General features: G+C 48.2%; 1 protein-coding gene across 1 annotated transcript in view; it reads right to left on the reverse strand.

Annotated features, from left to right (window-relative positions):
• Positions 1-24,756, reverse strand: part of LOC121274153 — a 50,557-nt gene extending 25,801 nt beyond the window's left edge. Inside the window, exon 1 of the mRNA XM_041181332.1 lies at positions 24,647-24,756. Coding sequence (XP_041037266.1) covers positions 24,647-24,684 — 38 coding nt within the window. The 5' untranslated portion in view covers positions 24,685-24,756. The remainder of the gene's footprint in view (positions 1-24,646) is intronic.
• Between the last annotated feature and the right edge of the window lie 519 nt (positions 24,757-25,275).

Here is a 25,275-nt window from a genome sequence, read left to right on the forward strand (position 1 = left end):
CATCTACCCTCTTTGGATCCATTACCTGAGTAGCCCTACCCAGTAAAAATTTATCTCACTGCTTTTGAATTTTCAATTGACCTCCATCCTCATCAGCATTTTGAGGGAGAACGTTTTAAGAATTGAAAAGGCCAAAGGAATGGTTAATCAAGTGCCATGGAAGCGTACAGAACAGGAGACCACTCGGCCCATTGTATCTCTCCTGGCTCCTTGAAAGGGCTCTCCAATAAGTCCCACTTGCCCCTGCTACTTCCCCCACAGCCCTGCAAATCTTTCCCCTTCAAGTATTTCTCCAGATCCCCCTTTTGAAAATTCCTATTGAATCTGCTTCCACCGCCCTTTCAGGCAGCGCCTTTCAGATCACAACAACTCGCTGTGGAAAAACAATTCTCCTTGTCTCCCCCTCTGGTTCATTTACTGATTCTCCTCAATCTGTGTCCCTCTGGTTACCGACCCTCCTGCCACTGGAAACAGTTTCTCCTTATTCACTCTGTCCAAACCCCTCATGATTTTGAACGCCTCGATTAAATCTCCCCCTTAACCTTCCCTGCTCTATGGAGAACAATCCCAGCCTCTCCATGTAATATCACCATAGAATCTTTGCTGTTGATCGAATTAACATCGTACAGGAACTTTAACAAGGCCGGGAGCTGTGAGGAGGCACAGTGCAGCAAACAAGAGCTGTTTGCATTGTTCCTGCTGGTGTGCAAAACAAGGAGACTCGAGGGATAAGAGACATGGAAAATCACAGGCTTCTATTGGGCAGGTACCCTGGGTGAGAGCAGACAGCTGAGTATTACTGCCAGAGACGCTAGGACACAGCAGTCTCTGCTGCCATCCAGATTGTAAACGACTGCTCCTGAGTGTGAGGTCCTTCCAGCAGAAAGGGCTGGACGTTCAGCTCTTCCCTCCAACCCCTGGGGATTGTTACTGAAAGTGGACAGAGAAGATCGGATTGTCCTGCCAGCAGAGGTTGACTTATCAGCAATCCCAATATCCTCATCCAACTCAGAAGCTAGCAGTTGCAGAAGGTAAGGGCACAGGAACATGTGGCGACTTGAGTCTGTTCTGATACTAGTGGGAAACAATCTACTGCTCTTTGCGAAGTGCCATCCCCAGGCTGAAGCTATTGGAACTTTTGCTCCAATGATTGATGTATTAGGAATGTGTGGGAAGAGGTTTAGCATTTGGTGATTCTATGTACACAAGAATTAGGAGCAGGAGTAGGCCATTCATCCCCTCAAGCCTGCTCGCCATTCAGTAAGGTCATGACTGATCTGATTGTGGCTTCAACCCCACTTTCCTGTCTACCCCCATAACGCTCGACTCCCTTGTTGATCAACAATCTGTCTAACGCAGCCTTGACTATATTCAATGACCCATCCTCCACTGCTCACTGGGGAAGAGAATTCCACAGACTAACAACCTTCGGAGAGAAAAAAATTCCTCCTCATCTCCGTCTTAAATGGGAGACCACTTATTTTTAAACTGTGCCCTTTAGTTCTAGATTCTCCCACGAGGGGAAACATCCTCTCAACATCTACCCTGTCAAGTCCCTCAGGATCTTAAAGATTTCAATAAGATTCCCTCTCATTTTTTTTTAAACTCCAATGGGTAAAGGCTAACTCTTCGACCTTTCTTCATAAGATAACCTCTTCATCCAGGAATGAGTCGAGTGAACCTTCTCTGAACTGCTGCTAAAGCAATTATATTCTTTCTTAATTAAGGAGAGAAAAATGTACACAATATTCCAGATGTAATGGGAGGGAATGGGAAATTTTAAGGAGTATCTTACAGGAAGAGAGAGGTTTAGGGAGCGAATTCCAGATTTTGAGGTCCAGGCAGCTGAAGGCACAGCCACCAATGGTGGAGCGATGGGAATCAGGTGATGCTCAAGAGGCCAGAATTATCCAAAGGCGCCTTTGTGTATTAACAATGGGAATTGCTCCATGCAGTCTCGAACCGTCCACAGCCTTTGACACATTGACCACACCACCCTCTTCCAACCACCCCCTCCACTGCCATCCAGCTGGGTGGGACAGCTCTCGCTTGGCTCCATTCTTATTGATCTAATCATAGCCAGAGAATCATTTGTAATGGCTTCTCTTCCTGTCCCTGCTCTGTTACCTCTGGTGTCTCCCCCAAGGATCTACCCTTGGCCCTCTCCTATTTCTCATCTAGAAGCTGCCCACAGCAGCATCATCTGAAACCACATGTTTTCACATGTACACTGATGTCCATGTACAGTTCAACCTCAGCACTACCTTTCTCCACTCCTCCACTGACCCCTCCAGGTAGTTCTCCATCTCAGTGTCAGAGATGTTAGTTTCCATCTCTGAGACCAATTATTTCTATCTCCATAACATCGCCCGACTCCACCCGTCTCAGCTCATCCACTACAGAAACCCTCATTCCTGCCTTTGTTACCTCCAGACGCGACTATTCCAACACACTCCTGGCTGGCCTCCCACATTCTACCCTCGGTAAACTTGAGGTCATCCAAAACTCTGCTGCCCGTGTCCACGCTCACACCGAGTCCCATTCCCCTACCACCCCCCGTGCTCGCTGACCCCACACTGGCTCCCGGTCAAGCAACATCTTGGTTTTAAAATTCTCAGCGTTGTGTTAATATTCCTCCATGGGCACTCATCCCTCCCTATCTCTGTAATCTCCTCCAGCCCCCACAACCCTCCAAGACCCCTGCGCTCCTCCAATTCCGGCCTCTTGAGCATCCCCTGATTTCCATCGTTCCACCATTGGCAGCCATGCCTTCAGTTGCCTGGGGCCCTAAGCTCTGGAACTCCCTCCCTAAACGTCTCAGTCTCTCTCTCCTCCTTTAAGGTGCTCCTTAAGACTAACATCCTTCGCCAAAATTTTATACATTTGTTCTGTTATGTCCTTCTGTGACTCAGTGTCAAAAATATTTTTTATTGTTATTGCTTTTGTTAAATGTCTTGGGACAATCGGCTGTGTTAAAGGCACTATCCAAGTGTTAGTTGTTGTTGGAGTCTTGGATGCCATGGGAATGAGTCAGAAGGGAACTGGTCCTCTGGGATTCTTGCTATTGGGAATGATTGACATGGGGTGTGGTTCAGGGGGATTCCATAAAATGGGAATGAATGCAAAGGGATTTGATCCATAGAATCTCCATGTCATGGGAATGAAAAGGAAAGTACTGAGACTTGGACTGTACAGAACAGGAATGAATGGGAAGGGAATTATTCCTTGGGTTGTCTCTGTAGTGGGGACGAATGGGAAAGTACTGAGACTTGGACTGTACAGAACAGGAATGAATGGGAAGGGGATTATTCCTTGGGTTGTCTCTGTAGTGGGGATGCATGGGAAAGTACTGAGACTTGGACTGTACGGAACAGGAATGAATGGGAAGAGTGCACTGGGGATTGACACAATGAGATGAAGCCTGGCTGATAGGGATTCTAAGCCCTCAGAACTCTCTCCATATGCTGCTGATGGTTTATTTCTGGAGTTTCAGGGTTTCTTTTTCTCAATAACTGATACTTCGCTTTCCATTTTCTTCAGTATCAGTGACCTGCAAAGATTCGGAGAAAGTGAAGGAGACAATTGTTGAGTCAACAAGAAGACATCAACCAGCCAACCTCTTTTCACAAACTCACCTCACTAAACTTGGAGCAGAGTGAAACAGAAAGTGGACAGGATTGATCAGAAAGACTCCTTGGTTGCCTTGTGTTGGTGAGCTGAACTAAGGCAGCTCTTCAGGAGAGAGAGAGACATTGAATCTTAGGCCCGGTAAATGGAGCTACATGTAAGCATTGCTCCCTTCAGTGATCACACTGAGGACTAAGCTCCTCGCCAGATCAGCCTCTGGAGAAAGTGGAAATAAAGAATTCAGGCCATCTGTGTCGTTGCTACGGTGAATGAGGGTCGTCCATTCTGGTGTGAACAGTGGTTGACCTCTCCCCTCTTTCCTGCTGTGTGGACCAATTGTCTTGTCTGTTTCCTGTTTGGCCAATTCACTGAGGAACAGAAGCACCTGAGCCTCGCAATCGGGGTGAACCACTTGTTACATCACCAAAGGACCTTCCGGGAATCTCTTGGGCAGCAAGTAATTGGCATTTGTTAGTCGGACGGTCCGAGAGCCCTTGGGTGACTACTTGCCCACAGGCCTGGCACAAGCCACTTGCAAGGTGACCTTGATGCGGGGACAACACTGCATGTCAAATCGAAATGACAAAGATGGCACATTCTTCCTGAACGGAGGGCTGGTGAATAGTGGGCAACACACAGCTAGCTCTCAAACATCAGGGCATCCTGCAGCGTGGGCACCCTGACTTTGACAAACCCATAGGACCAGAACCTGAGGGAGCTGTGATTCTTTTCATTGTCATCCCTCATGCTTAGGCACGGTTAGCAGCCAACTCCAAACTGGACATTGCTGGCTGCACTGAGACAACAATTAGCAATCAGGAAGCGAAGACAGCCAGCAAGGTTTCTTGGGAAAGACATCATCAACACACATCAAACAGCACCATTAACGTCCCCTTTGATCACATTTTGGTTTAATGTTTGTAAGTTTCCGTTAACGTGTGACTTTCTGCTTGCAGTGTCCCTTTAACATCCTGTTTGGTCCCTCGTTTTTCCACATTTAGTTTAATTGGTTTCATCAAAAGAAAAGCACCATTAACGTGGTAAAGCCTCCCGAAGAGTGTAATCAGGCAAAACTTATACTGAGTCAAAGGAGATATTGGGACAGTTGACCAAACATATGGTCAGAGAGTTTTAGACATACTTTAAAGGAGAGAAATGTGCAGGAATCTGGGGAGGGGATTCCAGAGTTTTGGGTCTAAACAGTTGGAGGCCATCTGCTGGTGTTGACTGTTAGGAGAGTGTAACCACCCAGAATTTGGCCAGGGATATTTTCTTGTCCACCCTAGTCCTAGTTCATCCACTCCTTTGAGAATTGTTCCTGTTGAAGGAATCTCAAGTGACTGGGGACCACAGCTGCACTGAATCCCATGTGAGTGGGGAGGGCATGCTCCAGGACCTGTCAACAACAGTGCCTGCAAACCAGTCCATGTCAGGCCACCTCTCCGGAGGCCATTTGTTTATCGTGAGTCAGTGACTCGCACCGAGTGTCTGCTTTTCAAATCGGCACCAAATAACGGGGAACAAACATCTTGTTAGGGGTCAACAAAGCAATTTGATGGGAGAGTTGGTGGGGGTGGAATTGGAGGTGGAAAATTAGGCCCCATCTCAAGTTGAAGCAGTTGGCCACGTCAGACTCTGCCTTTTCCTGGCAGGGTTTATCCGAAGCTGTTTTTGCTTGAACAACTTTGAATACAAAAAGGAGTGGGAGTGATCCTCATCCAAGTCTGGAGGAAGCAGGCTGAAGACTCTAAAGGTTGAAGCCTGGGCTGTAGAGTTGTGAGGGGGAGAGAGGAGACAAGGTCTCTTGGGGGAAGACCGAGCTAGTGGCTTTAAGTTTCTGAGGTGTGATTGTACTTTCTCAGTTGGCCAAAAGGCCTTTAAAGTGGGCCCTACTCAAGTCAATTGGACAAAGGCTTCAAGTGAAAGAAGCAATGACAGTGGCTGAGCCTTCAGGGCCACTTGACAATGAATTGGACAAGGTGGATCTGGAATGTTCCATCTGTTGCCATGACTACAACTGGACTGACAAATGCCCTCGGGAGCTGGAGTGCCTCCATACTTTCTGCACTGAATGCCTCACTAAAATGGAGGGCCAACCAGCCAACTCCTGCAGTTACATCTGTTGTCCGTTGTGCAGGTACTCCACCGAGCTGATGGCCTCGGGAGCTCTGGGCCTACCCTGCCAGGAGCAGATCCTCGCGGAGCTGCCGGTCAAGCCGGACGCATGTGGCATCCCATTGGCCGCTCTGAGCCAGCAGGTCATCCTGACCCTGGACTCGGGCGAGACCACTGTCATCGTGCTTCCCACAGTCAGCCTGAGTGTGGAGCAGGGGGACGGGCATCGGGAAGAGAGGGGCTGGAGCCTCCAGGACACCCCCCTCCTCCGTCAGAACCAGAAGAACCAGGCGATGGTCTGCCTGAGGAAGGCTTCCTGGCGACTGGCCACCCTCCTCGTCCTAACCTGTATCGCCGCTTTCGTGCTTGGGCCTCGACTGTTTTAGCTCCAGTTGAAGCTGAGTCCAGGACCCCTCCATCCAGTGTTGCTGGGAGGGGGGGGGGATGCTCCCCTTGTAGGGGGACAGGGGCTGAAGATTACAGAGAACCTACAGCAAGAGCCACAGGTCACTCAGCCTGAGTCCTCATGAGTCTCCTCACACCCCTCTTCATCTCGCCCCATTAGCATGCCCTTTTGGACACAACACAACACATTCTCCAATCCACCAGCCCCTCAAGTATCTCACTTGGGATGGAACCAGCACAGGATGATACAGCTAAGTCTTCTCACGCTCTTACATTTTCTATCCCCCTGCCCCAGTATCACCAACTTTCTCCTTGACTTGCTCTCTTACTCCTCTCCCTCACACCCTCCCTTTCTTCTCTCTCTCTCCTTGTCACTCTCTGATTTGTCCCTCTCTCACACACACTCTCTCCCTTTCTCCTCAATCTCCTTTTCATATCTCTTGCTCTCTCTCACACACTATCTCCCTCGGTCTCTCTCACAATCTCCCTTTCCCCTCTCTCTCAATCTCTTTTTCCCTCTTCTGCTCTCACTCTTTCCTCTCTCTCTCTCTCTCACTCTCTCACACACATATGCTCTCTTTCTCCTCCCTCTCCCTGTCTCTCTCTCTCTCTCTCTCTGCTGGCCGCAAAAGTTCTACATGAAGTGAGAGAGTCATCGTGTTTCGATCGAGTTGTGAGTTTGCTAATCCAAATTCCCCAGGGGCCGGATTTCCGGGTTGGAGGGCCCGGGAGCAGCTGGGAAACAGTCCGCCGCCTGTGATTGGCTCCCGGGCACGAGATAACCACAGCGCTGCCGGTGTGGGGGGGGGCAGGAGGAGGGCAAACACCAGAGTCTGTGCAGAGCTGCCTCAGGGAGCTGAAGAACTTTAAACTCAAAAATGAAGATTTGGAGAATCTGAAAAAAATGTTCCCACATAGAACATACCCACAATAAAAATGATGTCAAAACTTTTTTTTTTAAGTTAATGTTGGAAACCTCATTCTGCCCCTGCTTGAGCTTCCCTTAAAAACTGCAGAAGTGGCCTCGCCGATTCACCCACCTGCCGAGCGTAAGGTTGGACGGGCAGTGAGAAATCTCTCTTAATTAATACTTCAATGGCTTTAATAGGCCTCTCGATAGTCGGCTGACTCTCGCGTGCAGCCACTGACTGAGATATTGTGAAAGTGCACGGTGAAGTCCGGACTCTTGCCTGGCGTTATCGCGCGCTATTTTACACCCTCGATCGGGCTGGGGTGAGCATTTGCCTGCTGCGGGGTGTAAAATTCTGCCCCGATTCCAAAAGTAAATGATAGGAGAAAGTCGATTGAACAGGGAAGTGGGTAGTTATAACGTTAGGTAACTGGATAAAATCAGCAATAAAAGCTGTTTGTTATCCAGCCACCAAATCCCTCCTGCTGTCAGCGGACATGATTTTGAGTGGGCTGAATAACTAATTGCAGAGTGACCATTTACACTAGGATGTTAAAATTATCCCCAAGGAAAGCTGGTGAGAACGGGATCCACTAGACAAGTGACAGTGAAGAGGGAGCTTTACTCTGTATCTAACCCCATGCTGTCCCTGTCCTGGGAGTGTTTGATGGGGACAGTGTAGAGAGAGCTTTACTCTGTATCTAACCCCATGCTGTACCTGTCCTGGGAGTGTTTGATGGGGACAGTGTAGAGGGAGATTTACTCTGTATCTAACACCGTGCTGTACCTGTCCTGGGAGTGTTTGATGGGGACAGTGTAGAGGGAGATTTACTCTGTATCTAACTCCGTGCTGTACCTGTCCTGGGAGTGTTTGATGGGGACAGTGTTGAGGGAGCTTTACTCTGTATCTAACCCCGTGCTGTCCCTGTCCTCGGAGTATTTGATGGGGACAGTGTAGAGGGAGCTTTACTCTGTATCTAACCCTGTGCTGTACCTGTCCTGGGAGTGTTTGATGGGGACAGGGTAGAGGGAGCTTTACTCTGTATCTAACCCCGTGCTGTACCTGTCCTGGGAGTGTTTGATGGGGACAGGGTAGAGGGAGCTTTACTCTGTATCTAACCCCGTGCTGTCCCTGTCCTCGGAGTATTTGATGGGGACAGTGTAGAGGGAGCTTTACTCTGTATCTAACCCCGTGCTGTGCCTATACTGGGAGTGTTTGATGGGGACAGTGTAGAGCGAGCTTTACTCTTTATCTAACCCCGTGCTGTCCCTGTCCTGGGAGTGTTTGATGGGGACAGTGTAGAGAGAGATTTACTCTGTATCTAACCCCGTGCTGTACCTGGCCTGGGAGTGTTTGATGGGGACAGTGTAGAGGGAGATTTACTCTGTATCTAACCCCGTGCTGTACCTGTCCTGGGAGTGTTTGATGGGGACAGTGTAGAGGGGGCTTTACTCTGTATCTAACCCTGTGCTGTAGCTGTCCTGGGAGTGTTTGATGGGGACAGTGTAGACGGAGCTTTACTCTGTATCTAACACCGTGCTGTACCTGTCCTGGGAGTGTTTGATGAGGACAGTGTAGAGGGAGATTTACTCTGTATCTAACCCCGTGCTGTACCTGTCCTGGGAGTGTTTGATGGGGACGGTGTAGAGGGAGATTTACTCTGTATCTAACCCCATGATGTACTTGTCCTGGGAGTGTTTGATGGGGACAGTGTAGAGGGAGCTTTACTCTGTATCTAACCCCGTGCTGTACCTGTCCTGGGAGTGTTTGATGGGGACAGTGGAGAGGGAGATTTACTCTGTATCTAACCGCGTGCTGTACTTGTCCTGGGAGTGTTTGATGGGGACAGGGATAAAGGGAGCTTTATTCTAAAATACCTCACATCTCTCACTATAACACTGTACCCCTTCCCATGTCCATTGCACATTCAGCCAGTGTTAAGAGCTTACTGCTCTGTCCCATCTCGCTCTGGTTAAAAGGAGCAGATTGAGGAGGAATAAGACAGGTGGAAAAATGAATTCTTTGACCTCAGTTTAAAGTGGAATTGAAAGTTTGCCTTTGTGTCATCTATCCCAAATAAAAACTTCTTCATGACCTCAGTACTCAGAGTCATTTCAAAAAATGCAAGGGGTGCATAAGAATATTAGAAATAGGAGCAGCAGGAGGCCATTCAGCCCTTCGACCCTTCTCCTCCAATCAATAACATCATGGTTGATCTTCTACCTCGACTCCACTTCCTGTATGAACCCCGTATCCCTTGATGTCATTAGCATCCAGATATCCATCGATCTCAGTCTTGAATCTACTCAGTGACTGAGCGTCCACAGCTCTCTGGGGGAGAGAATTCCAAAGATTCACCAGCCTCTGAGTAGAGAAATTCCTCCTCATCTCAATCTGGAATGGCTGAACCCGTCTCCTGAGGCTCTGACCCTGTGTTCTAGACTCTCCCCCCAGGGAGGGAGACATTCTCTCAGCATCGACCCTCTCAAGCTCCTTAAGACAGGCTTCTTTACGCTAATACTCCAATCCCTTTGTAACGAAAAACAACATACCTTTGGCCTTCCTAACTGCGTGTTGTATCTTCATGTTAACTCTGTGTGACTCATGTACAAGGATACCCAGCTCCCTCTCCTTTCCCGGTCGCTCACCATTCCAAAAAATATTCTTTTTTATTTTTTGTGCCAAAGAGGGTAATTTCATAATTCTGCATGTTTTGTTCTATCTGCCATCTTCTTGCCCACTCACCAACTTGTCTGTATCCCTCTGCAGCCTCTTTGTATCCTCCTCACTGCTTACTTTCCCACCCAACTTTGTACCATCAGCAAACTTGATTATGTTACACGCAGCTCCCACATCTCAGTCACTGCTATCGATTGTAAATAGCTGAGGGCCCAGACTGCTCCTTCTGGTACCCATTAGCTACTTGCTGTCAACCCATAAATGCCCCGGTTATTCCTGCCCTGTTTTCTGTCCATTAACCAATCCTCCAACCAATGCTTTTACCCCCAACTCCATGAGCCCTAGTTATGAATCACAAAAAGTTAGTTTCTTTTTTATATTCATTCATGGGATGTGGGCATCGATGGTTAGGCCAGCATTTATTGCCCATCCCTAATTGCCCTTGAGAAGGTGGGGGTGAGCTGCCTTCTTGAACCGCTGCAGTCCATGTGGTGTAGGTACACCCACAGTGCTGTTAGGGAGGGAGTTCCTGGATTTTGACCCAGCGACAGTATAGTTTGCAGGTACAGTAAGTGATAAGGAAGGCAAATGGAATATTAGTGTTTATCGCCAGGGGAATCGAGTATAAAACTAGGAAAGTGTTGCTACAGCAGAACAGGGCCTTAGTTTGACCACATCTGGAGTACTGTGTGGTTTTGGTCACCTTACTTAAGGAGAGGTATACTTGCTTTGGAAGCAGTTCAGAGAAGGTTCACTGGGCTGATTCCTGGGATGAAGTGGGATTGTCTTATGAGGAAAGGTTGAGCAGGTTGGGCCTGTACCCATTGGAGTTGAGAAGAATGAGAAGAGGTGATCTTATTGAAATGCACAAGATCCAGAGGGGACTTGACAGGGTGGATGCTGAGAGAGTGCTTCCCCTCGTGGGAGAGTCTAGAACTATGGGGCAAGATTTCAAAATTAGGGTCCTTAGCCTTTGGAATTCTCTTCCCCAGAGAAGAGTGGAGGCTGGGTCACTGAATATATTCAAGGCAGAGTCAGACAGATTTTTGATCGACAGGGGAGTCAAGGGTTATAGGGGAAGACAGGAAAGTGGAGCTGAGACCACAATCAGATCACAGGCTTGGTGGGTGAATGGTTGACTCCTGCTCCTAATTCCTGTGTCTTTGTGTAATAACTTAAGGTGTGACACCTTATGGAATAGTTTTATAAATCCAAGTATATTACATCCACTGGTTCCCCCTTATCTACCCTGCTATTTACAACCTCTAAAAACTCTGAACAGGTTTGTCAAACACGAATTCCCTTTCTTATAACTACTCTGACCCTTGTCCAGATTATGATTCTGTAAGTGCCCTGTTACCACATCCCTGGTAATAGTTTCCTTCTCAAAGGTAATTAGGGATGAGCAACGAATACTGGCCCTGCCAGCGATACCAGCCCACACTAAAATAAATGAAGATTTGAACATTCTGCCTGTCACAGCTGTCAGGCTAACTGGATTTTATAGGTTCACCATTTTCTCTCTTCTCTCCTTTCTGGAATCATAATGTTTGCTCCTTTCCAACACATAGGAACTCTTCCAGAATTAGGAATTCCTGAAGATTTTAAAACCAATTTACCCACTATCTCTGAGCTGCCTCTTTTAAATTATAGGATGCATGTCATCAGGTCACTATCTTATCCCATTACTTTATCCAATACAATTTCTTCGGCTGATTGCTTTCAGTTCCTCATTCACACTAGAACCCTGGTTCCCCGTTATTTTCTGGATAGGCTTTTGTGTCCTCTACCATTTTGATTAATGGGTAAAGGATTGGGAGTTGGAAAAAGAGTTTGTGAAGTGAAAGTGTGTACATACACATGGAGCAATGGCCTGAATCCATGGCTCAGTAGATAGTACTCTCTAGGTTGTGGGTTCAAGGTTGAGCACAAATATCTAGGTTGGTTGACACTCCAGTGTTAGTGCTGAGGGTGTGCCCCAGTGTCTTTCAGGTCGGTCTTTAAACTGAGACCCCGTCTGCCCTCTCAGGTGAATGCAAAAATCTCACGGCCACTATTGGAAGGAGAGCAGGGGAGTTCTCTCCAGTGTCCTGCCAATCCTTCAACCAACACCACAGAAACAGATTACGTGATCGTTATCACGTTGCTGTTTGTGGGATCTTGCTGTGTGCAACCCAGATGTGGTCCGAACTGGTCTTGTATACCTTAAAATGGGACACCAGTAAAAACTGGGGAATAAGAATATTGGTCTGAACTGGTCTTGCATACCTTAAAATGAATCACCAGTAAAACCTGGGGAATAAGAGTACTGGTCTGACCTGGTTTTTCCCTTCTGGGAATTGGCTGCTAAGTTCCATGCATTACAAGAATGATTACGTTTCAGAAAGTACTTCATTGGCTGAAGTCTGGTCATCCTGCAGTGCTATATAAATGCAAGCCTTTCGTTCTTTTTTGAATAACACCACTACAACACCCACTGGTGCCTTCCGATGGGTGTTAGTTAGGGGTTGCTAACCCTCCAGGATTTCCCAGGTGTATCTGGGAATTGCAGGCGGTTCTCCTGAACATTGCTATAGGCTGCTGCTCACCTGTGCCTTAAGAACGATTGGGGATGGGTAAAAAATTCATAACACATGAGAAAATAAAGGAAAATATCCAGGAGGAAGATCACAACTTTTGTTCTATCAATATTGGAAATGGAAAATGAAAGGTGTGTTTGAACAGCTGGGCCTATTGGAGGCAAAACGTCTAGTGATGTAACCTCTGGAAATCCGTCTAATCAGAATCAACAAACTCCGGCCCCCTCCCCCCACCCCCCACCCCCCGCCCCCCACCTGTCCAATACATGTGAGAGCTGCAGGAAGTCTCCCTGTCACCTGCCTTCCCAGGGCTGCCTTCAGTCCCTGGCCTGGATACGGGCTGGCACTGGGGGGGAGGAAGCTAAAAAAGTTGAGGAATTGTGGGCCTCAGGGCCTATGTGTTGCTCACCTGAAACCATCTTCAGGAGCCTACAACTTGGGGATAGCCTTTCGAGCAGGCTCCTTGAGCCAGTCAGAGGAACTTGAGGTGGAAGAGCTGAGATTGTCCCCTTTCCTGCTTCTACCTGCCCTGCTCCAGCTCCAGGCCCTGGCTTTGGCCGAGTCACATCGAATCAAGAAATACTTGGGCCTGCTTTATTCTCTCACTATTGTTTCCCCCACGCCCACTCCCCCTCCATTTCCCAATGGATTATTGACTAGTTATTCCAAGAGGAGAATTGGATAAACACTTGAAGTGTAAAAATTTGTGGCACTATGAGGAAAAAGCAGTGCAGTAGTGATAGCTCTTTCAAAGAGCTAGCACGGGCACAATGGGCCAAATGGCGTCCTGTGTGCTGTCTCTTGCTATGATTCCATTCACAATGGTCACCCTCAGTAACCTTACCCAGGTGGTTATTACTCTTTATTTATATAAAAGCCTAGAGGCGCTATGGGACTGTGAGAGACATTGCAGCCACCCACACTTATCCCCAAACATCAATCCCAGGAGTACAGGAATAAGGGGGGCTTGCTACAGTTGTATGGGGTTTTGGTGAGACCACATCTAGAACACTGTGTGCAGTTTGGCCTCCATATTTAAGGAAGGATATTCTTGTATTGGAGGTGGTACAGCGAAGGTTCACTGGATTGGTCCCTGGGATGAGGGGGATGTCCTACGATGAGGGGCTGAGTAAACTGGGTTTATATTCCTGAAGTCTGGAAGAATGAGAGTGACCTCATTGAAACATTCAAGCTTCTGAAGGGGTTTGACAGAGAAATTGTTTCTCCCCCCCGGGCTGGGGAGTTTAGAACACGGGGAACAGTCTCAGGATGAGGGGCCGATCATTTAGGGACTGAGACGAGGAGAAATTTCTTCACTCAAAGGGTTGTGAATCTTTGGAATTCTCTACCCCGGAGGGTTGTGGATGCTCCATCGTTGAATCCATTTAAGGACAGGCAGGTTTTTGGTCTCTCAGGGAACTAAAGGATATGGGGAGCGGGGGGGTAAGTGAAGTCGAAGTAGATGATCAGCCATGACTTTATTGGACGGTGGGAGCAGTTTCGATGGGCTGAATGGCCTATTCCTGCCTGTATTTCTTATGTTCGTGTGTCCATGTGCAATCAGTTTTCAGGCAAGGTAATTGGATCCTGATCAGGAGAGGGGGCTTACTGCTTTCTTTCTCTTCTGAATGGGCAACCCTCCTGTCTCACAGAGACCCCCCCCACCTCCCCCAATGCTGAGAACAGCCAACTCGGCACAGATCAGAGAGCAGGCACCATATCAAGGGAGGAATTTTCCAGATTTCCTCCTCACAGCCTCGATTCCTTAGCATTTTTTTTTGCTACTCACAGGAGATTAACTAAAAACCTGAGGCCCCCACCTGCCTTCTCAGGCCAATGTAAAACTATCCCACTATTTCGAAGGAGAAGAGTTTGGGGGTTGGGGAAGGGGAGCAATGGGGCCACGGAGGGAGCTTTCCCCAGTGTCCTGGGCCAATATTTATCCCTCAAACAACATCGCTAGAACAGATTATCTGGCCAATGTCGCATGGCTGCTTTCGGGATCTTGCTGTGCGCAAATTGTCATGGTTACTGCATCACGATTTCACAACAAAAAATGTGCTTTGGAACATCCCGAAGCCCTGAAAAGTGCTATAGAAATGCAGCTTCTGTTTATCTATCTTCCTTAAAAACATTCTCTTCTCCTGTCAGGGAATGAGGGAGGAGAGGGAACTGCACTGAATCCCAGCTCAGATTAACATTTGTGCCAGGCAATGACCATCTCCAACAAGAGAGAATCCAACCATTGCCTCTTGACATTCAACGGCATTACCATCACTGAATCCCCCACTATCAACATCCTGGGGGTTACCATTGACCAGAAACTGAACTGGACCAGCCATATAAATACTAGGAATCCTGCAACAAGTAACTCACCTCCTGACTCCCCAAAGCCTGTCCACCATCTACAAGGCACAAGTCAGGAGTGTGATGGAATACTCCCCACTTGCCTGGATGAGTGCAGTTCCCACAACACTCAAGAAGCTTGACACCATCCTGGACAAAGCAGCCCCGCTTGATTGGCACCACATCCACCACCTTCAACATCCATTCCCTCCATCATCGATGCACAGCAACTCACCAAGGCTCCTTAGACAGCACCTTCCAAAACCTCGACCTCTACCATCTAGAAGGACAAGGGCAGCAGACACATGGGAACACCACCACCTGGAAGTTCCCCTCCAAGTCACTCACCATCCTGACTTGGAAATATATCGGCCGTTCCTTCACTGTCGCTGGGTCAAAATCCTGGAACTCCCCTCATAACTGCCCTGTGGGTGTACCTACACCACATGGACTGCAGCGGTTCAAGAAGGCAGCTCACCACCACCTTCTCAAGGGGCAATTAGGGATGGGCAATAAATGCTGGGCCCAGCCAACGAAGCCCACATCCTGTGAAGGAATAAAAGAAGCTCAATCAGACACAGGCCCTTGGACGTCCGGAATGGAGCCTGGTGAGGGGACAGAGGCCAAAGACAGCTGTAGGACTCCTCTAGGCTGGATTACAGGTACCATGGAAACGGGGTAGATCCATTCAGGTTCTGCTGGCAGCTTTCCTACGGTTAGCAATGGGAGGTTTTGGGAGTGCCTTTGCTGGCACACAGGTGTTTACAGTGTCACTGTGAGGCTGCTCACTCCAAACTCAGATGGATATTTATTTTTAAACTTGATTTTCCTGAAGGCCAAAGGGAATTGAAGCTTTGACGTGTCAGTGACAGGCGACAGTCTAAATGCACGTTCTAACTTGTTATCAACACAGTCCCATCGTTAAAACATCTGATGGTGTTCCAAAGAGTTTTCAGAGTAAGTGTGAACATCTCCTCTTCAAATACTCCCCTCTCCCAAGGCAATTGCCTCCGCTCCCAGGGGTACACCGCCCACCCCCATAAGGATCACCCCCTCAAAGGCCAATTCCCACCCTCCTCTGCCAAAGACACTGACTCTTCCTGGGGTACTAGATCTCCAGTCATCAGCTACACTCCCTACTCTACTCTCCACTGCACAGTCCTTGTGGAGATAAAAGTCCCACCTTCACATTGAGGATACCCTCCACCATGTTGTATGGCACCACCACCATGTTAAATGGGATAGATTTCAAACAGATCCAGCAACTCAAGACTGGGCATCCATGAGGCACTGTGGGCCATCAGCAGCAGCAGAATTGTACTCGAACACAATCTGTAACCTCACTGCAGGAATTCACCAAGGCTCCTTCGACAGCACCTTCCAAACCCACGACCACTACCATCTAGAAGGGCAAGGGCAGCAGACACATGGGAACACCACCACCTGGAAGTTCCCCTCCAAGTCACTCACCATCCTGACTTGGAAATATATCAGCCGTTCCTTCACTGTTGCTAGGTCAAAGTCCTGAAACTCCCTTCCTAACATGCACTGCAGCGGGTCAAGAAGGCAGCTCACCACCACCTTCTCAAGGGCAACTAGGGATGGGCAATAAATGCTGGGCCCAGCCAGCGACTCCCACATCTTGTGAATGAATAAACAAAACAATTCTGTATCCCAGTGAGCAATGGAAGCTGGGTTACTGAATACATTCCAGGCTGTGTGAGACAAATTTTGGATTGACAAGGGAGTTGAGGGTTATGGGGGCAGACAGGCAAGTGGAGTTAAGGCCACAGTCAGGTCAGCCATGATCTTATTGACTGGCGGAGGAGGCTTGAGGGGCTGAATGGCCTACTCCTGTTCGTATTTCTCATGCTCCTGTATCAGTCAAATAGCCATCGTCCCCTGTGTTCCTAGTGACTCGGGGGGGGGGGGGGCGGTGGACGGGGCCAATCCTGTTGGGTTGGAACCCTACACTCAAGTCCCTCCTATGAGGTTGACCTCCGGAGCAGCTTTGTGAGACACAAACTTCACAGAGCACTGCAACAAGCCAGTTGTCTGGTAAAGGGATGGGGGGGGGGAAGGGGTGGAGGAGCATGGGCCTATCACAGCTGACGAGTAAATCAGGGGTTGGCTGGCTTCTAACTGCCAAACATCATTTCAGTGAGGAACATGTGGCATCCAAACAGCCAATTGCTGCACTAGCTGGATTTCAGGATATGATGTGCAGAGATTTTGGGAAATCTGCTCAGTCTTCCAGGAATAACTGTTCTCACAGGCCAGAGTGATGATCTCAGACTAACCAGCTCAGTACCCTGAGAAACTGTCCTCTCCGCAGACCACACACACACACACACACACACACACACACACAAAACACACAAAACACACATATATACACGCAGGATCACTAATGAAATAATGCAGAGCATTAAAGCAGCCACCTCTCCCCAGTTTAAAATTAGACTCTGGCCAGATGTTGTCAACCATCCAGGACTTCCCTGGAGTCATCAGGAATCAAAGATTAGTCTCCAGGGTGCAACACTCAGGATATTAAACAGAATTATGTTTTTTTTTTAATTTTCGATGAACATTTTATAGACATTTCACTGTCAACATCCTGGGCTTTACATTGGCCAGAAGCTGAACTGGACTAGCCATATAAATACTGTGGCTACAAGAGCAGGAGAGAAGCTAGGAATCCTGCAACAAGTAACTCACCTCCTGACTCACCAAAGCCTGTCCACCATCTACAAGGCACAAGTCAGGAGTGGGATGGAATACTCCCCACTTGCCTGGATGAGTGCAGCTCCCACAACACTCAAGAAGCTCGACACCATCCAGGACAAAGCAACCCGCTTGATGGGCACCCCATCCACAAACATTCACTCCCTCCACCACCGACACACAGTAGCAGCAGTGTGTGTACCATCTACAAGATGCACTGCAGGAACTCACCAAGGCTCCTTAGACAGCACCTTCCAAACCCACGACCACTACCATCTAGAAGGACAAGGGCAGCAGACACATGGGACACCACCACCTGGAAGTTCCCCTCCAAGTCACACACCATCCTGACTTGGAAATATATCGGCCGTTCCTTCACTGTCGCTGGGTCAAAATCCTGGAACTCCCTCCCTAACAGCACTGTGGGTGTACCTACACCACATGGACTGCAGCGGCTCAAGAAGGCAGCTCCCCACCACCTTCTCAAGGAATGGGAACATGTGCTGGCCCAGTCAGTGAAGCCCACATCAAATCAGGGAATAAAAAAAAGTCAAAGATGGAGGGGATAAAAAGGTCTTTATGATTGAGAGCCAAGAATTGGATAACAAAATGTCCATTGACTTTCTTATTGGCGATGGGAGGGTGGGAGCCACTGTGATGGATATGAAGGCCAGCCAATAGCGGAGCTAGGGGTGAAGCGTGGAACCTCCAGGAATGTGTCCAGTTAGAGTTGGCAACCCCCAATCTGTGTGAGTGCCAGGTGGGGGGTACCAGGGACTGGGGTTCAGGTATGGGGTAAGAGAGAGGCACAGTGGTCACAGGGCTCCATGTGTGAAAAAGCAGAGGTGCCATTGGTCTTGGGCCTGAGTGTAAAATGGACGATAATGAACAGGAAGCCTGTTCCTCGGGCCACACCATGTCCTGTTTGGCTGGTGTGTGGGTGGAATGGTGGGGCTGTGGGGGCTGCTGAGGGAGTCATCCACAATCCAATTTACTCCCAGAATTTAATGCCATTAACAGGTCACCTTAGCCCTCATGATTGCCCAACGTTAGGCCAGGTCATCCTGGTCCAGGTGTCTCACTGTGGCCTGAATTTTTCAGTCATTGGATGCGTGGGATCGGCAGGCCCAGAGGCAGATGGGAAATGGGCCTCCAGCCACGGTCAGCCCCCTGACCGAGGTTTCACGCTGGGCTGGCCAAATAACAGTCAGCTAGCATGGAAGGCCGTGGGGGTGGGAAGAGGGCGGGCGCCGGACTAACCAAGGATTAGCACTTCGAAGGCAGGGAGCTGCAGACCTCCACAAACCAAAGGAAATGACAAAAGTGCTGCCAAATATGTCCATGCCGCACATGCAACTACCTGTAAGCACACCTCATAAAAAAACAGTCCCCAGATATAGCAGGATATATCGGATGAATATGCGGCGGAAGAGATGGTGTGAAGGGGAGGGTTTCAGATTCCTTGGGCATTGGGACTGGCTCTGGGGAGGTGGGACCAATACAAACTGGACAGGTTACACCTGGGCAGGACTGGGACTGATGTCCTAGGGGGAATATTTGCTAGAGTGGTTGGGGAGGGTTTAAACTAAAATGGCAGAGGAATGGGAACCTACGCAAGGAGTCAGAGGAGGGGGAATCAAAGACAAGAACAAAAGACAGAAAGCGGAATAAGAAAAGTGATAGAGAAATCAAGGGCAAACGTCAAACAGGGCCTCAGTGAGAAATAGTGGGAAAGGGACAAGTAATGTTAAAAAGACAAACCTTAAGGCTTTGTGCCTTAACGTGAGGAGCATTCGCAATAAAGTGGATGAATTAACTGCACAACTAGATGTAAACAGGTATGATATAGTCAGGATTACGGAGACATGGTTGCAGGGTGACCAGGGATGGGAACTGAACATCCAGGGGTATTCAGTATTTAGGAAGGAACAGACAAAAAGGAAAAGGCGGTGAAGTTGCACTACAGGTTAAAGAGGAAATTAACGCAATAGTGAGGAAAGATGTTAGCTCCGATGATGTGGAATCTGTATGGGTAGAGCTGAGAAACACTAAGGGGCAAAAAACATTAGTGGGGGTTGAATCAAGACCCCCAAACTATAGTGGTGATGTTGGGAATGGCATTAAACAGGAAATTAGAGACGCATGTAATAAAGGAACATCTGTAATTATGGGTGACTTTAATCTGCATATAGATTGGGCAAATCAAATTAGTAACAATACCATAGAGGAGGAATTCCTGGAGTGTATACGGGATGTTTTTCTGGACCAATACATTGAGGAACCAACGAGAGAACAGGCCATCCTCGACTGGGTATTGTGTAATGACAAAGGAATAATTGGCAATCTAGTTGTGCGAGGCCCCTTGGGGATGAGCGACCATAATATGATAGAATTCTTCATCAAGATGGAGAGTGATGTAGTTGATTCTGAGACTTGGGTCCTGAATCTTAATAAAGGAAACTATGATGGTATGAGGTGCGAGTTGGCTATGATGGATTGGGAAAGGTTACTTAAAGGGATGATGGTGGATGGGCAATGGTAAACATTCAAAGAGCACATGGGTGAACTGCAATAATTGTTTATTCCTGTCTGGCGCATCATCTTGCAGGGAACATAAAAACTGACTGTAAAAATTTCTATAGGTATGTGAAGAGAAAAAGATTGGTGAAGACAAATGTAGGTCCCTTACAGTCAGAAACAGGGGAATTTATAATGGGGAACAAAGAAATGGCTGACCAACTAAATACATACTTTGGTTCTGTCTTCACAAAGGAGGACATGAATAACATACCAGAAATGTTGGGGAACACAGGGTTTAGTGAGAGGGAGGAACTGAAAGAAACCAGTATTAGTAGGGAAATGGCGTTAGGGAAATTGATGGGATTGAAGACCCAGGGCCTGATAATCTACATCCCAGAGTATTTAAGGAAGTGGCCCTAGAAATAGTGGATCATTGGTGGTCATCTTCCGAGATTCTATCGACTCTGGAACAATTCCTACAGATTGGAGGGTAGCTAATGTAACCACACTATTTAAAAAGGGAGGCAGAGTGAAAACAGGAAATTATAGACCAGTCAGCCTGACATCGGTAGTTGGGAAAATTCTAGAGTCCATTATAAAAGATTTAATAGCTCAGCACGTGGAAAACAGTGGCAGAAGCGGACAGAGTCAGCCTGGATTTACGAAAGGGAAATCATGCTTCACAAATCTACTGGAATTTTTTGAGGATGTAACTAGTATAGTTGATGAGGGGGAGCCAGTGGATGTGGTTCATTTGGACTTTCAGAAGGCTTTCAACAAAGTCCCACATAAGAGATTAGCGTGTAAAATTAAAGCGCATGGGATTGGGGCTAGTGTACTGAGATGGATAGAAAACTGGTTGGCAGACAGGAAACAGAGTAGGAATAGACGGGTCTTTTTCTGAATGGCAGGCAGTGACTAGTGGGGTACCGCAGAGATCGGTGCTGGGACCCCACTTATTCACAATATATATTAATGATTTAGATGAGGGAATTAAATGTAACATCTCCAAATTTGCAGATGACACAAAGCTGGGTGGGAGGGTGAGCTGTGAGGAGGATGCAGAGATGCTTCAGTGTGATTTGGACAAGCTGAGTGAGTGGGCAAATGCATTGCAGATGCAGTATAATGTGGATAAATGTGAGGTTATTCACTTTGGTAGCAAAAACAGGAAGGCAGATTATTATCTGAATGGTTATAAATTGAGAGAGGGGAATGTACAACGAGACCTGGGTGTCCTTGTACACCAGTCGCTGAAGGTAAGCATGCAGGTGGAGCAGGCGGTAAAGAAGGCAAATGGTATGTTGGTCTTCATAGCGAGAGGATTCGAGTACAGGAACAGGGATGTCTTGCTGCAATTGTACAGGGCCTTGGTGAGACCACACCTGGAATATTGTGTGCAGTTTTGGTCTCCTTATCTGAGGAAGGATGTACTTGCTATAGAGGGAGTGCAGCGAAGGTTTACCAGACTGATTCCTGGGATGGTGGGACTGACATATGAGGAGAGATTGAGTTGATTAGGATTATATTCGCTGGAGTTCAGAAGAATGAGGGGGGATCTCATAGAAACCTATAAAATTCTAACAGGACTAGACAGGGTAGATGCAGGAAGGATATTCCCGATGGTGGGGGAGTCCAGAACCAGGGGTCACAGTCTGAGGATACGGAGTAGACCATTTAGGACTGAGATGAGGAGAAATTTCTTCACCCAGAGAGTGGTGAGCCTGTGGAATTCGTTACCACAGAAAGTAGATGAAGCATAAAAATTGTATGTTTTCAAGGAGTTAGATATAGCTCTTGGGGCGAAAGGGATCAAAGGATATGGGGAGAAAGCGCGGGCAGGCTATTGAGTTGGATGATCAGCCATGATCATAATGAATGGTGGAGCAGGCTCGAAGGGCTGAATGGCCTCCTCCTGCTCCTAGTTTCTATGTTTTCTTTCATTTCCTTATGGAGATTTCATCCTGCCCTGGATTGAGGTTTGGGTAAAAATGGGAAGGCTGCCTGGGAGAATGACCCGTCCGCCAACTGTAAATGTGGAAGGGCCATGTGAGATCACTGCTGATTGGATCGTTAATTGCCCGCTTAATTGTCGACGGGCGCCGCTCCTGACTGCTGCATGTGCCCACCGAGAGAAATATCGCACGAGTGAGCGGTGACATCAGGGCCCCTGCCCGCTGTCATCTCCCGCTTTTTCACATCCGCTCAGCTCGGTTGCGCACCCACCCAGATGATGTAAAATTCTGGCCCCTGCGTTTTTAGTATTCTGGCACGATCGTACTTTTCCCGCTCCAGCTTAAGCTGAGATCTCTGCGCTCCTGGAATTCCGGCCTCTTGAGCATCCCCCAATTTCCATCGCTTCATCATTGGCTGCCAGGCCTTCAGTTGCCTGGATCCAGGGCGATGAATCACTTTTTGCAGGCAGCGTGACTGCTGTCAAGTAGGTCAATAAACATCAATGCTTTCAGTCCCACTCCACAGGCTTGAGCCCTGGTTGAAGCACCCAGTGTAGTACTGAAGGAGTGCTGCACTGTTGGAGGAGTCTTTCTGGAGGAGTTATTAAAGCGAGGGGGATCTAAAAGATTTCATGGTTTCAATAGGAAGAGCAGGGGGTAAAAAGGACCTGGTCACTTATCTTATCATACTGCCTACTGTGGGATCTTGCTGTGCACATATTTGGCTGCTGCATTTCCTGCATCACGGCAGTGACTGCACCTCGAAGGAGGTACGTCATTGGCTGTGAAGCGGTTTGGGACATCGCGAGGAGGTGAAAAGTTCTTCTGTCTCCCGCTGCCTCATGCACCGGTGTCGGAGTGCTGCGCTGTCAGAGGTGCCATCTTTCAGACGAGATGTCAAACTAAGGTGAGGGAGTTCTCTGCGGTGACCCGGGCTGACATTCCTCCATCAACAAAAGAGCACCATGGGGAAATGGATAAGTGGGTCAATGACCTTGTTCGCGTCTTGTGGGATCTTGCTGTGCGAGCATATGGCTGGCCAGGATCCCCCCAGCTGCCCCCCCCACCCCCCCCCACCGCTCCACTTGAGTTTATAACACCGGCCTTAAAAGTGATAAGCCGCGATACAAATTAAAGTTGGTTGTGTGAATCGTTTTGAGATGTTCTGAGGACGTGAAAGGTGCTATAAAAATGCAAAGTCTTTCCTACTTTCTCGAAGCCAAGAGAAAAACCTTGGCACTTAACGGAAAATCGGAATAAACCTGACAACATTTCCCATTCTTTGGAGTTATTTTTGGTAGAATGACAAGCAGCACAGTTTGTACAGTCACTGATCTCCTCAGGTCAACAGTCAATGAACAAACAAAGATAGTTCCTGGCTCCCTCTTTATGACACTGTAGTTATAATTCCCAGGGAAACTCCCTCCAGATTCCACACACACCTCCCACCCCACTTCCCACACTGCTGTCAGGAAAGCAGGACTAAATACTTAGTTACATCAATCCTTCCTCAGTGCATTCTTTCTGGGTTTTTTCCGATTAAAGGGAAACCAATCTCTGGAATAATAAGTGCTTTGGCCCAAAAAAAAATCAATGATCTTACTCTTTAAGAGGCAGGGCTTTTCCTTTGGGGCTGATTGCTGCCCATTCCCCATTGGCCGACTCCCGCTCACTGTCCCGAGCCCAATCAGCTGTCCCTTTGTGTGTGAGCCATTGCAACTCTCAGCAATTCAGCTATTTGACTGATTGCGCCTTCACCTCACCCAAAGTCCACATCGGAGTGTGGAAGGTGGGTGGGCACCAGTTCATGGGGGGTGCGTGTGGGCATAGGGAACTCATGCTACCTGGGTTACTAAGCCAGTGACAGGAGGGCGATGACTAACATACCCCCAGGTTCGGAGGCAGCTTTCACTCTACAGCTTTGGGCCAGTGTGGAGCTGAGACACTCGGGGCTGGAGGCCAAGTTCGATCTCTGGCATCACTTGGTTTAGCTAGCTGGCTTCACCAAGAGGGGTGTTTGCATTCGCCCCCAAGTGGCATGCTTCAGGGGAGGGGGTTCGGGGAGTCAATAGAATTCCGGTTCCTGTTTCTTATTGACTGATTCCTGGGAAGTGGGACTAATTGGTGAGCTCTTACAGAGAGCTGACATCAGCCCAGTGACCCCCTTCTGTGCTGATTCGATAAGGTGCCACATAAAAGGTAAGAGCTCATGGTGCTTGGAGTGCTATGTTAGCGTGGATGGACAATTGACTAACTAACAGTAAACAGAGAGTCGGGATGAATGGAACATTTTCAGGATGGCAAACTGTAACTAGTGGAGTGCTGCAGGTATCAATGCTGGGGCCTCAACTGTTTCCAATCTATATTATTGACTTGGATGAAGGAACCGACTGCATTGTAGCCAAATTTGCTGACAATATGAAGGTAAGTGGGAAAGCAAGCTGTGAGGAGGACACAAAGGGACTGCAAAGGAGTAAAGGGCAGAATCGTCCCAGTTTTGCACTGGGTGCGGTAGTGAGAGGGTAAAACATTTTACCCCCCGGCTGCATTGTCGGCTTCTCACAACGTTTCATCCCAAACCCGCTGCATTCATTATGCATTCCCAGGAAATGTGCTGTTTCCATTGTGGGCGGGCTCTCATTCACCCTCCACACCACCCCCTCACCGCTCCATTCACACCGGGTGCCATATTTAAAATGCAACCATGTGAACACATCTCAGTGCTTCCAGCCTATGACTGCTGCAAAGGCAAAAAGGACTGCAGCCCCAAGGTTCAATGACATACCCCTCGAGGTCCTTTTGGATGCAGTGGAGACTCGCCATGATGCCCTCTAGCCCCTGCTCTGGCTGCAGGATGGGCAACAACCTCACTATCCGGCTTAGGAGGCAGGGACAGCGGTGATCAGCGCCAACGCCCTGCAAAAGAGGACAGCCACCCAGTGCTGCAAGAGGATGAATGATTTCCTTCATTTCACCAGAGCAAGTCACTCTTCTCATCACTCTCAACTCACGCACTCACAAACCCATCTCACACCCACAAGGCCCTCGCTCACTTCTGGTTCAAAGGGCATCACCATTCACTCTCTCATGCACACCGTCATTGTCCTCATCACGTCCATGGGACCACTCACTACCCACACGGGCCAGGCATACTTATCATCTGGCCTGGCAGGCATCCTGATACACTCTCTCCATCTGTATTCATGCAGCACAAGCTGGCACACACCAACCGGATGAGGTATCAGACAGGTAGAGGAATGCCTGAAGTCACGGACTTTGAAAATAGAGCCATCCAGCTGGCTGACAAGGGTTTGGACCATTCCTGCACTGACGGTGAGGTCGGCAGTGCTCTACCAAGTGAGGAGTCTGTCATGAAGCTATTAATATATATATTATTGGAAATTATTTTTTTAA

Source organism: Carcharodon carcharias (assembly GCF_017639515.1).
Source record: "Carcharodon carcharias isolate sCarCar2 chromosome 33 unlocalized genomic scaffold, sCarCar2.pri SUPER_33_unloc_1, whole genome shotgun sequence".
In the NCBI taxonomy this organism is placed as follows: Eukaryota; Metazoa; Chordata; class Chondrichthyes; order Lamniformes; family Lamnidae; genus Carcharodon; species Carcharodon carcharias.